General features: G+C 34.9%; 2 protein-coding genes across 2 annotated transcripts in view; both read left to right on the forward strand.

Annotated features, from left to right (window-relative positions):
• Window positions 1–2,306: 2,306 nt before the first annotated feature.
• Window positions 2,307–7,113, forward strand: LOC141288214 (zinc-binding protein A33-like). Its single transcript, XM_073820321.1, has 6 exons — window positions 2,307–2,867; window positions 3,197–3,292; window positions 3,399–3,629; window positions 3,781–3,803; window positions 3,887–4,005; window positions 6,340–7,113. Exons 1-6 carry the CDS (start codon window positions 2,466–2,468, stop codon window positions 6,882–6,884), a joined length of 1,416 nt encoding a protein of 471 aa, XP_073676422.1. The 5' UTR covers window positions 2,307–2,465; the 3' UTR covers window positions 6,885–7,113.
• A 2,886-nt stretch (window positions 7,114–9,999) lies between these two features.
• Window positions 10,000–17,386, forward strand: part of LOC141289002 (iron-sulfur clusters transporter ABCB7, mitochondrial-like) — a 44,343-nt gene continuing 36,956 nt past the window's right edge. Inside the window, exons 1-3 of the mRNA XM_073821195.1 lie at window positions 10,000–10,153; window positions 15,542–15,622; window positions 15,758–15,832. Coding sequence (XP_073677296.1) covers window positions 10,004–10,153; window positions 15,542–15,622; window positions 15,758–15,832 — 306 coding nt within the window. The 5' untranslated portion in view covers window positions 10,000–10,003. The remainder of the gene's footprint in view (window positions 10,154–15,541; window positions 15,623–15,757; window positions 15,833–17,386) is intronic.

Below are 17,386 nucleotides of genomic sequence, written 5' to 3' on the forward strand. Positions count from 1 at the left end.
GAGATAGCGGTCACCGCCGCGTCAGAAACAGAGACAGCGGTCACCGCCGCGTCAGGAACAGAGAGAGCGGTCTCAGCCGCGTCCGGAACAGATATAGCAGTTCGCCGCCGTATCAGGAATGGAGATAGCGGTCGCCGCCGCGTCAGGAACGGAGATAGCGGTCGCCGCCGCGTCAGGAACGGAGATAGCGGTCGCCGCCGCGTCAGGAACAGAGATAGCGGTCGCCGTCGCGTCAGGAATGGAGATAGCGGTCGCCGCCGCATCGGGAACAGAGATAGCGGACGCCGCCGCCTTCCGCCAGGCAGGCGTAGATGTACTCGAAATGAGCGACGCCGACGCCGCCTCGAAGGTCATCCCCGCCATCTCGGGAACAGAACGGGGGGACGCCGCCTCCTTGAAAAAAAAAATCCTCCCCGCTGGACCCATTTGTGCTGGCTGCATTCTGTCACGATAAGACATGAGGTCAGGGTCCAAAATGCAGGGAAAGGATTTTAATGAAACAAAACACAAATAAACATAAACAAAAGGCCAACACTGCACAACACAACTAGAATAGAAAATCAAAACAAGAAATACGGTCTAGAATCAGGAACAGGGTAACACACACGAAGACAATGCAGCCAGAATGAGCAGTGAGACATGAGAGTTCTTATAGACCAGATAATAGTGAGCAGGTGTGAATGTAATCAGTGCTAATGACAAGACAGGAGTGAACAATCAGGGAAGTGCAGTGCAAGGGGAACAGCGACCTCAGGTGGCTGAGGGAAACCCCACAGCCCAGATCATGACATAGCCTTCTTCAACTCATGAGAGATTAGGGCAAGCCTGTCCTCCCAGGGCACAGTCAACTCGACTACTAAGATGTTTTTTGTGCTCCTAGACAGAAGAACCATATCTGGTCTAAGTGTAGGCACCACCACCTCTTCTGGAAAGACAAGCTTCGGTAACACTTTCTATGAAGCCCCTATTTATACTACATTATAATGGTATTTCTAAGTAAGGGATACAGGCAGCCGGTAGTTATCGCAGAAATAAGCCCCGACAGTGTGATCAGGACCCGACGCGAAGCGGAGGGTCTTGTATCACACTGAAGGGGCTTATTTCGCGATAACTACCGGCTGCCTGTACATTATCCCGCTTATTACACGGCTACTTGCCACATAAGGAAAAAACTGGACATGAATATGAATTTGAAACCTTTTATTGGCATATTTGTTTTAAATTAACATTTTTATCCTTCCGCGAAACGATATAGTACCACGTGACTAACATTCAAACTATGTACGTTAGTAAGACAATTTAAATAGATTAATGTCGAAATTTTCCATTGTTAAATGTGGTTGTCCAGTGTTTGTCACAAGATGGCGCCAAACGGTAATCTTTGGAGCGGTGATTATTTGAAAAGAACGAACCTGCAAATGTCTCAACTGACCAATCAGAATCAAGCATTCCAAAGAGCCGTGTAATAAGGCGTTATAATGAATGCATAATGTATTATAAAAAAATGTTTATACTGTAATATGTTGTATCATCTCATGAATAATCATAACAACAATTATAATACATTATAATACTTGAGTATTTGAGGTTATAACTTTTACAATTATGATTATGCCTACAAAAAATATTCTTTAGTACTTCTAAAGATGATCTTAAGCACATCTAAGTGTACTCAACTGTGCTATTTTAGGACACAATGAACATAACCTAAAATGTGCTTTTAACATACTTTCTCTTAAAATAAATAAATAAATAAATTAGTTACCACTTGTAATACAACATCTTTCATACATTTTTAAGTATATTCATACATGGAAAATACACTTATTATTAATATCTGTCACTGGTGGTCAATTAAGCTGTCAACATAACGTTAAAAACGAAAAAAAAAAATACAGATTTAAATAAATTGATTTATACATTTTATAAAATATCAACATATAACTGGAGCAAAATTTCAAACTTTATGCTTAAACTACAAGAAAGGGGTTTTATAATCAGTGTTTGCATTGAGGCAGGGTCACGTAGTGCTCATAAACATTGACTGATGGGGTATTTATAATTCCTGGAAGAAACATCTAAAATAAATATTTTATAAGAATTATTATATAGCATTTAATTCTCTTATAATGCCTAAAATATTTTATATAGCTCCTTTAGTTTGATTCTTTTCTTCAGTTGAGTCCAGGACATGAAAGCTCAAATAAAGTTATACATTCAATAAACTCCACCCTCTCACAACCTTTAACCTACCAGGAAGTGACTAGTCTTATTATTTCTCCCTCGCATATCTGAAAGCTAAAAACATGAGTCAGTGTTGTGGAGATCAGAGGAGGACACTATAAATTAAGATTTTGGAGTAGTGTACTGAACAGAACAGATTCTGAATGTAATGGTTATTTACTTTTTAAAGTAAGGTTCAGAAAGTGAAAGTAAATTGTAGATCGTAGCAGCTTTTACAAGAAATGGAAATGGATTCAAAATCTGCTGAAGATCTTTCTTGTCCCGTGTGCTGTGAAATCTTCAAGGATCCTGTTATTCTGTCCTGTAGTCACAGTTTTTGTAAAGAGTGTCTTCAACAGTTCTGGAAGACCAAGAAAACTCAGGAGTGTCCTGTCTGCAGGAGAAGATCCTCAAAAGAGCAGCCGCCACATAATCTAGCATTAAAAAACTTATGTGAATTATTTTTAAAGAAGCAAGATGAGAGGCGTTCATCAGGATCAGAGGAGATCTGCAGTTTACACAGTGAGAAACTCAAACTCTTCTGTCTGGAGGACAAACAGCCTGTGTGTTTAGTGTGCAGAGACTCAGAGAAACACATCAATCACACATTCAGACCCATCAGTGAAGTGCTTTCATCTCACAAGGTGAGAGAAACTTGTCTTTGTTCCTCACCTTCTGTTCATTCCTATTGATTTCCTCCTTGAAAGTAAAGATTTTACTTCCTGACATCCATTACGTCATGGTTCAAATAAAAGTTTAAGCATTGCCAAGCTTGGATCTTTTTAAATGAAATACTTTACAAATTAATAAATTAAAAAAAAAATGCTGACATTTTCATGTAAAACTGGGACTGATTCCTGAGGATGACTTTTACAAAATATAAATACATTTAGCAATACCTATAAAACATCCAAAAATATTGTTTAAATTTCTTAGCTTCTTAAGGTTTCACAGATTTTCACCTTAACTCTAGGATGAACTGAATACAGCACTGACATCTTTACAAAAGAAGCTCAAACATGCAGAAGAAATGAAAGCAGAGTGTGATAAAACAGTCCGACACATCAAGGTGAGGATATCGAGTAAAGAGTCAAACATTGACAGAGTTTCTGATGGACATTAGTGGAGTGAGTGTTAATGCAGAGCTGACTGAAGTGAATGTGATGTGATTTCAGTCTCAAGCTGAGCACACAGAGCGGCAGATTAAAGAGGAGTTTGAGAAACTTCATCAGTTTCTCAGAGATGAAGAAGAAGCTACAATCACTGCACTGAGAGAGGAAGAGGAGCAGAAGAAGCAGATGATGAAGGAGAAGCTGGAGGAGATGAACAGACACATCTCAGCTCTTTCACACACAATCAAAGACACAGAGGAGATGATGAAAGCCAATGACGTCTGCTTTCTAAAGGTGACAACTGAATTTAGCTTCATTGTTTGTGAACAAAACAACCTGACAATTACTCAAACAATGATCAAACTATTCATTTGTATGGAGAGAAATTAATTTGTTTTGAGTGTTTGATGAGATATTAAAATGTCTTAAACTCTGTATTTTCCAGAAATTTAACGTCACGATGGAAAGGTAAGTTGAGCTGCTCGTGTTTCTTCTCTCAATGAATCTGAACTCAAATCCACTGCAGTTCTGACTCCTGAATGTTCTTCCAGAGTCCAGATCTCACAGCCGGATCCACAGATGAGTTCTGGAGCTTTGATTCATGTGCCACATTACTTGGGTAACCTGCCGTTCAGAGTCTGGAAGAAGATGCAGGAAACTGTCCAACACAGTGAGTCTCCAGCAGATTGACATCAGAACAAATATAAACAAACACAGAAAGATTAACATAAATGATAAAATACATGTAATAATCAAGTGTGCCATACGAGTCCTGAAAAGTGAAGCCAAAACGTTTCGATCGCCCCCCGGTGGCTGGCTGCAGTATAGGTCACAAACCCCGCCCTCTCCATGTAATCTAATGGGACGTGTATAAATAATCGAATTACACTTAAAATATTTTTTTCCAAAGATGATTTCCATCATGTTTGGTAGTTCTTATAGTGCTGATTCATGTTCGAGTGTTTGTTTTTCTAATAAGTTTGCTTTTAGTTAGTTCAGCGCCGGCGCTCCGCACACGCAGACCACACACTGCACGTAGGGCACCAAGTGTCTGGGGGGGCACCAAAAAATCTGGGTCGTGAAAAATCATCAAGACAGGCTACTAGTATAAATAACAAATAAAATATGTCTAAAGCATGTTGATATGCAAAAGCAATATAAAGGTATAGGCCTAGACCAAATTATCGGAGAAAAGGTGATCTCCTGTGCGGCCCTCTCTCCAGTCTCCCTCTGGTGCCCCCCTTCCCCACCAGTGATGCGCGGGTTGATCCAAAATGAGCGGGTGCCTGCGGTTACGAGTCATCCAAAAATATTTCTAAAGATATTCGGGTCGCGGTCGGTCGGGTCATTTGAAATAAAGATGCCAATTAAACCTTTGTAATTTATATAGTACTAGACACAATTTTCTATGAAATACATAGACCTACACTTTATTGGCTGAATAATATTTACCTTTTGAATGTTGAGCGCTATTAACTGTTGAATAAATGCTGACGCGGGGCAAAATGCCCGATTTCCAACACGTTGAACTGAGCAATGCCATTGTACCATTTTAATAGGCTACTTTTAAACGCATATAGCTCAGTAATGTCAGCTTTAAGTATTTTCTGAGAGGGGGTGGGATTTTTGTTGGGAAAGTCGGGGAGAGACGCACACTTCGATTAGACTGGATAAACACATGCAGCATCTTAATTGTTAAGAAAATGGTTTTCCTAATAAATGTCTTGAATATTTTGATTATGTCCAATGCTTCTCTTTCTTTTTGGAATTACGCACTTTTCGAATGCCTAGGTCTGTTTAATTTCCTTAATTATAAAATTTCTAGCACTATTTTTAAACGTTTATTCAAGCAATAATATATAAATTATCTCATGTATATGCTTGTTTAAAACCAGGGATTAAAAACGAATTCAAAGGGTGTTTCTTTAAATTTCCAGAGAGCGAAACGAACGAAATTAAACATTACTTAATAAATTCAAAGCACTATAAATTCGTTTAATACAACTATTAATATATATATAAAATAATATTATTTTGTCATTGTCACAGTCTGGCGGGTTGTGGAGTGGAGATGGAGAACTGGAGTAAATGCAGTTTATAAAGTTTATTAAATAAAACACTGAATAAACAACCAAACAAAAACCAGGAGCATGAAACAAGCACATGTAACGTTATCGACGGACCAAGGGTAGTGAAGAGACACAGACTTAAATACACAGAAGACAGGGCATGAACAAAACAAAACAAAATAGTATTTAGATCATTTTTTAATTCTTAAAAAAAAGAAAAAAAGAAAAAGAAAATGTGGTTTGTTGTTAGTAAATTTACATTTATGAAAATAAAATGTACAAAAATAAGTTTATAACAAAACAAGCATTGCTTTAAGTTTAGTCAGAATCAAAATGTATTAAAATAATTTATTTGAAAGTAATATGTACATTTTGCTGGATATTATTTTTAATAAATGAACCAATATTTTCCCAGAGTTGTACAGTATAATGACACGTCCAGTATAAATGAAAAATAGTTTCGGTATGAAATTGACAAAATGAACATTTTGTATCAATATTAGCCTTGTATTTCTTCATATAAATTTTGACAGGGTAAAATGTATTAATTCATTTGAAAGATACTAATTTTACTTTTTTCCCACTCTTTTCTCTTGTATTCTTAACACCTTGTTTTCAGTTAGCATAATGTATATCCCTGTTACTTTGTATTTTATGTGCATCAATCCGTCAACTCTTTCTTGTATTTTTTCTTGCATTAAAAATATATTAAGATGCTTTGGCTTCACTTTTCTGTAGTGGAATGAAGCGGAGACACGTCGTCCATCTTTTTTACAGTCTATGCTAATAATCTATGGAGTTCAAGTAAATTTGAAGTGTATTTCATAAGATCATCAAATCATACAGCAAACTCATAATGACTACAAAGTGGTGTTTGTTTATATTTCTAATACCATCATATTTCATCCACTAATCTGATTTTATCCTCTTTGCAGCTCCATTGACTCTAGATCCAAACACAGCACATACTAAACTCAAACTCTCTCCTGATCTGACCAGTGTGTCGTACAGTGATGTATGTCAAGATTTTCCTCATAATCCAGAGAGGTTTGACTGGTATCTGTGTGTTCTGGGTTCTGAGGGCTTTAACTCAGGAACACACTGCTGGGATGTGGAGGTTAAAGACAATACATGCTGGATTGTTGGAATAACCACAGCATCAAACCAAAGGAAGGGAGAGGTTTTCTTCAAAACTAATGTCTGGCGTGTGGTGTACAATGACAGCAAATACAACTCAAAATCTCCAGATCAACCCTTGACTCTCTTGACAGTTAAAGAGAAGCTGCAGCGTGTGAGAGTTCATCTGGACTATGACAGAGGAAAGGTGTCATTCTCTGATCCTCTAACTAACATCTGTCTGTGTACATTCACAACAACCTTCACTGAAACTGTCTTTCCATTCTTATATAATCACTGCACAACTTCACCTCTGAGGATCTTACCAGTTAAACTGCTTATAATAGCAGAAAATCACAGTTAAATCTCACTCTGCTTTTCGATAAATTCTATTAAAGTACAAAAAATCACTTGTATATATTTTTTATTTTATTTTTTATTTTTTTGCTATGCTTATGTACATTGGTTAAACATGAATCGATTAAGTTTAAACAAAAATAATTTGTTAAAGTTGTCCGTTTAGGGCTACTGTAGAAACGTGGCAGCGCACAATAGTAGACTTACATATAAGGGGACCCACGGTGTATGTAGACAGAAACTGTTTAATCTATGGTAATAAAAACATAATGGTTCATAATGCAAGGTCTTTATACACCTCTGAAAACACAGTTGTCTATATTATATTGCATTTTTGTCAGTAGATCCTTCTAAATATTACACACTGCACCTTTAAGTGACCCAATTAAGTAGTTTCAAAGTGATTGGTAACACTTTTATTTAGGGACTAATTCTCACTATCAAACAGTTGCTTATTAGTATGCATATTACTATCATATTGGCTGTTTATAAGTACTTAAAGAACATATCCACAATGCCTTCTGCATGATCATGGATCCCTTAATCCACCCCACCTAAACTTAACAACTATCTTACTAACTATTAGTAAGCAAAACATTAGGAGTTTATTGAGGCAAAAGGTTTAATTTTGATTTTGTATTCTTTCAAGAATCTCACTTAGTTGCCTCCGATGTAAATATTTGGCATTCACAATGGGGCAATGATATTTGGTTTGGTTGTCTCATGGATCAGAACATTTATCAGGGGTCTCTTGCCTAAAAAAATAATTTTGGTGGTGGCGTTTTACATTCTGAAATATGGCCACTTCATATGTTGAGTTTTAAAAAGTTTCAGTGCAAATTTTATAGCTAATATTTATGGATATAACAGTCAATCTGATATTATTTTTGTTAGAGAAGAGACTTCTTTTTTTTTGCTATCCAAATTTCCTGATGCTTGTTTAATTTTAGGAGTTGATTTCAATGTTGTTTTGAATTAATCTATTGATAGGACTACCCTCAAAATTAAACTCTAATTTAAAATTGTTTATGATAAGGTTCGAACTTAGCAATGTTTGGAGAGAACAAAGTTTAGATGATACTGTGTATACTTGGAGTAATAAGGATGGCTCTAGATGTTCCAGGATAGATTTTTGGTTTGTTTCTAATAACTTTGATTTCCTGAACTTTTAGTTATGGAAACTCCATTAACTGACCATAAAGCTATTTTGAATAAAGTGAATATTTCTCCAAATGCAAACTGTAACAGGCAGCACTCATACTGGTAAATGAATAGTTCTCTGGTCAAAATAAATTAAGTTAACCCCTTGGGTGACACCCAACCCCCCCCTCTCCCTCCCTTTTTTTTAAGTGAAAGTGCACTATCCAAAATTAAATTGTTATAATTCATGAACACTTTGAAATACAGACCTAAAGTTGGAATCCAGAACTGCTATACAATTAAAGCCTTATATCTGAATAAGTTCTGTTCCAAATTTGTAGGTGATATTAAAAAAATGAGGTTCCAGTGAGATTTTATTTAGGGCGTTTTACACCAAACAGTCACCGGGTGCCATCAAATGTAGATTTTTTCTGATGCATTTTTCTGTCACAAATATCTACATTTCAGTATTCAGTATTACTTGTATCAAAAAATACCACCAAATATGGAATCCTGAGACCTCAGACCTTTCTGACGATATGTATTTTGTCAAGGTACATGTGGGGCAGCCGTGGTCTAATGGTTAGAGAGTCGGACCTTGTAACCCCAAGGTTAGGGGTTTGAGTCTCAGGTCTGGCAGGGCCACCCTCAATACCATGACTGAGGTGAGTCAGAAAGGCACTGAACCCCCAACTGCGCAATAGCCCACTGATGTGTGTGTGTGTGCACACACTTGGATGGGTTAATGCAGAGCACGAATTCTGAGTATGGTTCACCATACTTGGCCTTATGTCAATTATTATTGGGTAAAAGCCCAAAATGCAGGATTGTTTAAATGTAATAATTAAAATCTGAAAATATTTTACAAAACATTTAGTAGTACATTAGCTAAATCACAGGCGGGAAAGTGACCTTAATGCATACCCTCTATATTATTGGCTATAAGAAATGGCTTTTTTCTTTTAAATTTAATTTATTTAAATTTTTATATTACCCCTGGCTAAATGTTTCATTTTTTTGGTTATTTTTCAGGATCTTTGTATGTTGTTTATATATATCTATATAAAAAAGGCACAAAAACGCTTTCATGGACCCTAAATGTTCCCTCTTGGTGGAATGACCCAATTCAAGCAGCTGAGTCCTTAGCCATCTTCAAGAATCGGCTAAAAACACATCTCTACATCTCGTCTTTATTTAACCCCTAACTCTAGCACTCTCTTTTCTATTTCTATTCTTTAAAAAAAAATCCTTCTCTATTCTTTTTATATCTTCTTTTTCTTTATTATACAATTAACAAAAAAAAAGAACTCAAAAACACTAGCTTGCTCTATTCTTTTTCAGTTATATCGTTTTCTTTTTATTTACTATATAATAACAACTTGCTAAGTATACTGCATTAGACTAATCTGAGACTTGTCATAGCACTTAAATAGCATTGCTCTTTTATTGATTTTGATTGTTTCCATTGTAATATCTTTGAATAAAAGCGTCTGCTAAATGACTAAATGTAAATTGAAAATGTAAATTTTTTTAAGAAAGGTTTTAAGAAATGGCATATTAAAGATTTGGGTGTCTTTTTTACAGTCTATGGTTTATTATTAGCGTACAACTAAAGTACAAATTGGTGAGTGAGAACTATTAATCTTTTCCATATAATACAGCCTGCATTTTCCCCTTAATGATTTTTCATCTCATAATACAAAAATCACAACTCCAGGACCTTTCACATAGGCTACATTCACCGTGGCTCTTCAGTGCTGTAAGGTTAGTTGCATAAAAGCATAAACAATTTTTTTGTTTTGTTTTTATAAAGAAAGAAATATGTGAGAAGGAGGGTATACATACATATTCAAATTAAAAATAGGAATTTAAGAAATTTGTAATTATATAAAAAAAAAACGATCGTAAGAAATTCACTGTCGTAAAAGGAGGCGGCTGCGCGGAAATGACGTCACACGTGACGTTCTCTCAGCCATTCAGTTCAGCATGGCGCCGCTCTTGGTCCCGCTGAAATGTGGATTTCACATTCAAAGGCGTAAATTGTCACTTTTGCTTCAGCAAAGCAGCGCCGTTCACGCGTGGACCTATCACGACCACAGAGCGGCGAACAAACGGAAACAGCGGAGCACATATCAGGTACATTCACCTCTGTCACACACTTTAGGACACGACACCGTGAGACAAGGGCAGAGACTCAAACTTTAAACACTCACAAGAGTTCACTGATGCACTGTCACACTGTCTAGTGTCACATACGATCAACTGTAGACACTTCAGCTGTTGTCGTGTTGTCTGCATGTGTTTGTTTCACACTAGCCGTTGTTTACTGAAATAGGAAGTTGTTATGGTTCATCGTGACTAATGAAAGTGTCACTATTCTGTTGTGTAAATGCGACACTGTCGCTGTACTTCTACGAAGTCAACGCGATTAAAGTGTACTATGACATAATGTCAGCTGACAAGTTCATCTGACTATGTAAACTAACTGTTATAGACTGTTTTAACCATTGGTTTGGAGTTAACTCGTTCAATCCTGTGGGTCATGTGATATAAATAGTCACACAAATTGAATGTTTGCTTAGATAAGACTGAATCCCACCCTCCGTTCAGCTCATATCAGAGTAACATATGACAGGACCCTATTTACCAGTCACAAACCCCTTTATATGTTATTATGACTGACTAGGCATGGGATGATAACCGGTTTCAAGGTTTACCGCGGTTTGAAAAAGTCACGGTTTCAAAACCGGAAACAAAAAAAGTTATACCGTTCCTACGATATGCGCATTTTCTGTGTCAAAGTGAAAGCGCAGGACGCCCTACTAGGTTGTGTGTGTGCGTCCCTGCAGAGAAAACAATGCAGCCCCTCCCCCACCGGTTAGTGCTCAGGCGCGTGTCTGTGTTTGTGCACGTGATCCACAGTCAGTGAGATTCAGCAGTAATATAAGTTCAGGACGGCCAAAGGAGGTGAACCCCCACTACACAGAGTGGGGAATAGCAGACTATATGTACTAATTTTACGTTTCTGTGAACTTTAGCACAACAATTAAGTTAAAGTGAAATCACGTCTTTGCTTTTAAGCCTTCTGTCACGTTAAAGGTGCAGTGTGTAGGTTTTGTGGCATCTAGCGGCGAGATTGTGAATTGCAGCAGAGTACCGCTCACCCCTCCCTTTACAGAACTACGGAAGCCGATACAGGATTTAAATCTCACCTTTTTTTTGACAGCAACGAATAGTGAGATTTCTTTTAAAATGTAATTTAAGGAATTATATTAACTTTATCATTCAATAAAACTATGTTATTGTGAATATTACTTGTTCATCATTGTGTCAATGTTTTTTTCGCAAGCCGATTCTATGTTAATAAAAACATAATGGTTAATTAAGGTCTTTATGCACCCCTGAAAACATAGTTATTGCACCACTGTCTAGAGATCATCTTAAATATTACACGGGGCACCTTTAACACAAGTGACTGCAATTTAATTTAATTAAGAAGATTCAATTATTTGTTTTAATTATTTTGCCTTCTGTTCCATGTTACAAAATGTTCTATATGTTTCCTAAAATAAAATATACTGTAATCCGTTTGGGGAAAAAAAGGTTGTTTTTTTTACCCAGACATTTAAATGTAACATTGTAGAGCAGTGATTACAATACCGTAATACCGTGAAACCGTGATATTTTTATCCAAGGTTATCATACCGTCAGAATCTTATACCGGCCCATGCCTAAATGTGACCCTGGACCACAAAACCAGTCTTAAGGTTAAATTTGACAAAACTGAGATGTATACATTATGAAAGCTGAATAAATTAGCTTTCTGTTGATGTATAGTTTGTTAGGATAGGACAATATTTGGCCGAGATACATCTATTTGAAAATCTGCAAAAAAATCAAAATACTGAGAAAATCACCTTTAAAGTTTTCCAAATTAAGTTCTTAATGCATATTACTAATCAAAAATTACATTTTGATATATTTACAATAGGAATTTTACAAAATAGCTTCATGGAACATGATCTGTACTTAATTTCCTAATGATTTTTGGCATAAAAGAAAAATCAATAATTTTGACCCATGCAATGTATTTTTGGCTAGTGCTACAAATATGTGACCCTGCACCACAAAACCAGTCATAAGGTAAAATTTTACAAAACTGAAATGTATACATCATATGAAAGCACAATAAATAAGCTTTCTGTTGATGTATGGTTTGTTATGATAGGACAATATTTGGCCGAGATACATCTATTTGAAAATCTGAGGGTGCAAAAGCCTTTAAAGATGTCCAAATTAAGTTCTTAACAATGCATATTACTAATCAAAAATTACATTTTAATATATTTACAGTAGGAATTTTACAAAAAATCTTCATGGAACATGATCTTTACTTAATTTCCTAATGATTTTGGCATAAAAAAAAAAAAAAAAATAATAATTTTGACCCATACAATGTATTTTTGGCTATTGCTACAAACATACCCCAGCGACTTAAGACTGGTTTTGTGGTCCAGGGTCACAAATATGTTTTCCCCTCCCATCTCTCTCTCTGTCACACCTGTCAGAGTCCCAGCCCATATTTGAGGCTTTACTCATTTTCATAAAAGTTTGTTTGCAAAGCATGTATCAAAATGACAGAAATGAACTGAACAAACAAATAATCATCTACCAAAACAGCTCTCCTATTACGATCCTATACAAATATTCAACCAAAAATAGGCTTAATATCTATATGTGTATTTAATGTCATGTTTCACAAAGCGTTAGTTCTAACTTTAAGAGAAATCAGTTGAGTTTTTGAGATCTTGACCAGTAGAATAGTGAATTAATAATGAATCAAGTTAAACGAAATGTGCTGTTATGAGTTGAGTGAGATGAAATATTGATACTTTTCCCATCAAGCAGGCTTGTCATTAGCTGTGATGGTCTGGCACCAAATCAGATTGTACCTGCTGAAATTTATTGAATTTAGCTGAGACATCTTTTAGAGGAGGTTTTTATAAATGATCTTAAAATAATCTTAAGTCAAGTCAAAAGTTTTTGAACAGTAAGATATGTAATGTTTTTTTTAAGTCTCTTCTGCTCACCAAATTTTGAAATATTTGTACTATTTAAAATACCTTCTGTTTAAATATATTTTAAAATGTGATCAAAGCTAAATTTTCAGCATCTTTACTACAGTTTTTAGTGTCACATAATCCTTCAGAAATCATTCTAATATGCTGGTTTGCTGTTCAAGATACATTTTTTTATTGTTACTATTATTATTATCAATATGAGTATATTTTTTTTCAGGCTTTTTAAAAGAGTACAAAGATCAGCATTTTTCTGAAATAAATAACATTATACACTGTACCATTCAAAAGCTTGAAGTTTTTTGTTTGTTTATTTGGTTTTTTTTTTGAGGAAAGAAATGATAGAAATGAATACTTTTGTTTAGCAAGGATGCTTTAAATTGATCAAAAGTGATGATAAAGACATTTATAATGTTACAAAAGATTTCTGTTTCAGATAAACGCTGCTCTTTTGAAATTTCTATTTATGAAAGAAACCTGAAAAAAATCTACTCAGCTGTTTTCAACATAATGATAATAATATTGTTTTTTAGCAGCAAATCTGAATACTAGAATGATTTGGATGATGCGATGATGGTAAAAATTTAGCTTTAAAATCACAGAAATAAATTGCATTTTAAAATATTTAAATGTAAAACGGTTATTTTAATAAATAGGAAAAATATTTCAAAATGTTTTTGCTGTACTTTGGATCAAATAAATGCAGGTTTGGTGAGCAGAAGAAACTTCTTAAAAAAAAAAAAAAAAACATTTAAAAACTTTTAACTGGTAGTGTACATACAGTCATGGACAAAATTGTTGGCACCCTTGGTAAATATGGGCAAAGAAGGCCGTAAAAATAAATCTGCGTTGTTTCTCCTTTAGCTCTTTTAGTCAAAAATTCTGCAAAATTCAAACATTTCATTAAAGTTAAACAATTTAAAGTGAGGTGGAATATAACTTTATGAAAAAATGTTTTTCTGAAATACACCCTGGCCACAATTATTGGCACCCTTAGAAATTCTTATGAGTAAATTATCTCCTAAATATATTTCCATTGAAATTTCCAATTTCTTAACACACCAAGGTGACTGGAAACATGATGTTGTCCAGTCATGACGTCTTGGTGCACAGATGAATAAATATTAGTAACACAAAGCCCAAACCAACCTAATCATTCATCACAATGGGGAAAACCAAAGAATATACTTCTGATGTACAGCAAAAGATTGTTGATCTTTACACAATGCAAAGTGGCTTTAAGAAAATACTTAAAACATTAAATATTCTCATTTCCAACATCAGGGAAATAATTAAGAAGTTTCAATGGACTGGAGATGTTAAAAATCTGCTTGAAACATGATGTGTGTCAATATTGTCTTAATATGCAGCAAAGATAACAATTTAAGTGGCCAAATACTCTTCAAAGATCACAGATGGAAAATTGCAGAAATCAGTTGAATTTTAGTGTCAGAAAAAAATATTAACATCCATCACAACAAAGTCATTTCAGACACTGTTCAAGAAACAAATCATCTGCTCTCATGCAAAATCAAACTCCACCATATTAATTTACCATACTGGAACTTCAGCCAGGACTGGCTTTTATTGCCATATGAAATGAGAATTTTTTTTTTTTGGAGCTAGAACACATTAAAGGTTTGGTGCACACAGGAATAAAAAAGTGCCCCATGTCCACATTTAAATATATCACCAGATGTTCTTTTTTGTGGACCTAATTTTACACCAAAGGTCCTAGACATCTTGTTCAGATAAATGCCATCATGTTTTATATCAAATACCAACAGATAAAAAAAGGTAAAACTGACTTGCTCAGTTAGAAATATTATAATGGGTCATGGTTCGATCTTCCATCACCACATTGATTCAAAACCAACATCAAAATCAACACAAAAACTGGTCACTGAACACAAAATCAAGATTCTGCCATAACCATGCCAATTCCCTGACCTGAATCCTATGGAAAATGAATGGGGTAAACTGAAGAAGAGTGAGCACCAACATCTGAAGGATCTGGAGAAATTCTGTATGGAGGAATAGTCTAAAATCACTGGCCATATATTCTCAAACCTCATCAGGCATGAAGGGGGAAAAATCAGAGCTGTTTTTCATGCAAATGGAAGTTGCAGAAAGTTTTGAATACAAGGGTGCCAACAATTATGGTCAGGGTGTATTAGAGAAAACCGTTTATGTCATAATATTATATTCCCCCCACTTAATTTTTTTTTATTTTTAATGAAATGTTTGAATTTTGCAGATTTTTTGACTAAAGATCAACAGGAGAAACAACGCAGATTTATTTTTTACAGCCTTCTTTGCCCATATTTACCAAGGGTGCCAACAATTTTGTCCATGACTGTATGTTCTTAAGTAATCCACTGAAAAGATTAACATGTAATATTTCATATTAAATGTCTTAACCTTGTATTTCTTGACTTTCTTTCAGCTGTCAAGTCAAAGCCGAGCATCATCAACATGGGCCAGCAGCGGAGCTCAGAACAGCCGACAGATCCTAGAAGCAGTAAAAGTAAGTGGAAAATATAAGATATTGACTTTGGTGCTTGATATTGTTAGATTTCTTTTATGACATTGATTCATGTTTTATCACAACTGAAATGCAGACTGCTGTCAAAGTGTTAATACGTGAGTTGGTGTGTTTCAGCATTTACAGATTCCAGAGAGACAGTGCTGGCACGGAAACGCAGGTGGAGGACTCAGTGCAGACCCCAAAAATGTGGTACGTTTTGTTTCTTTTCTTTTTTCTTTTTTCTTGCTTTTATATAATTAAGCTTAGTCCATATTGAGGGTCCATATTGAAGCATATTGATGCTTATTATTAGCTGATGACATTCTGTATTGTGTGTATTCTGTTCATCTAAAACGTCATGCAGAGAACAGTTTTTAACAAACACAGTAAGAAATCCAAATCCATTCTTGGGCTTTTTGTGCAATATTAATTAGTGCATGTTATTCTAAAACGGTGTGTCTTTGTAGTCATCCATCAAAATATAATAACCACAAAAGACCTTTCTTTTGGCTGAAAACCTGGATGGAATCTAAGAATTTGACGGATTTTAATGTTTAACATTGAATGTCAGAAACTCAGATGAAGAAACTCAGTCTTTATTACAGAAACACCAAAACACTTTGATTAAACATGAAAAAATTAATGACAGAAATGCATTAATAATGTATAACAAAATGTAGTAATAATACAATGTAGTAAATCATGTAATCATGTAATATCACTCAAACAAGAGACTTTTCCCCCAACAAATTTATGCTTATTTTTATTACTTAATTTGTTTACTACAGTTTTTGAAGATTTTTTTTTTTTTTTTATTGAATCATAATTATTAGGCACATTGATATTCTGGTCATATTTTACTGATTTCAAGGCACATGAATCTTAGTAACTACTATTAAGTTATTAAGTGATATATATTTGTCCATGAAGGCTGGAAGTGAAACACTTTTACCGATAAAATGAGCCAAAAAAGAGACTGAAGAGTCAAAAATGATTAAATGCTCATGAGAAAGATGCAATACTAATGCAATAATAGTTGAGGCATGACCATTGGACAGTGAAATGCTTATTTGGTCAGCGCGGTTGAAAAAAAAAAAAAAAAAAAAACAAGTGTAGAAGAAAAAACATGTTAACTGCAAAAGAGTTAAGGTGAAAAATTAGGTGTGAAACCAGCAGGAGCCATTTAGTCTCCAGCACCATCATTTTCCAGAAATGCAACTTGGAGTCTCCAAAAGTACAATGTGTCAGATTCTCAGTCAGAGACTTTTCTTGGATAAAAAATCCTAAAAAATGAACCTCACTTAGTAAAAATAACATGCTGAAGGGTTGTGAAATACGTGAAGACTTATTTTATCTGTCTTTATAGACAGATAAGTTGAGAGTGACTCTTGAAGGAATGCATCCTTTTGTACCACTCTTTCAAGAATTTATCTTCCAGAATATGGCAGTAAGTTTTGGAAGTTCATGTTTAATCTTCTAACCTGAAAAGTCTTGCAGAGATGGATTAAAGTAGACTCCCAAAACTTAAATGGCCATGAGAAGGATCATGGGCAATTATACATGACTTATAAATGATTAAATACAAAATGAATAGTAGTTATTAAGATTGATGTGGTTTGCAATTGGTAAAATGTGCTTGGAAAAAAAAACAATATCAACATGCCTAATAATTATGCACACACAGTACAGAACCCAGAAAAACTAAAACTGATTTAAAAATAAAAATAAGTCCTGTTATTGATAATATTTGACCGATTTATTAAA

This window comes from Garra rufa, chromosome 16 (assembly GCF_049309525.1).
Source record: "Garra rufa chromosome 16, GarRuf1.0, whole genome shotgun sequence".
Lineage (NCBI taxonomy): Eukaryota > Metazoa > Chordata > Actinopteri > Cypriniformes > Cyprinidae > Garra > Garra rufa.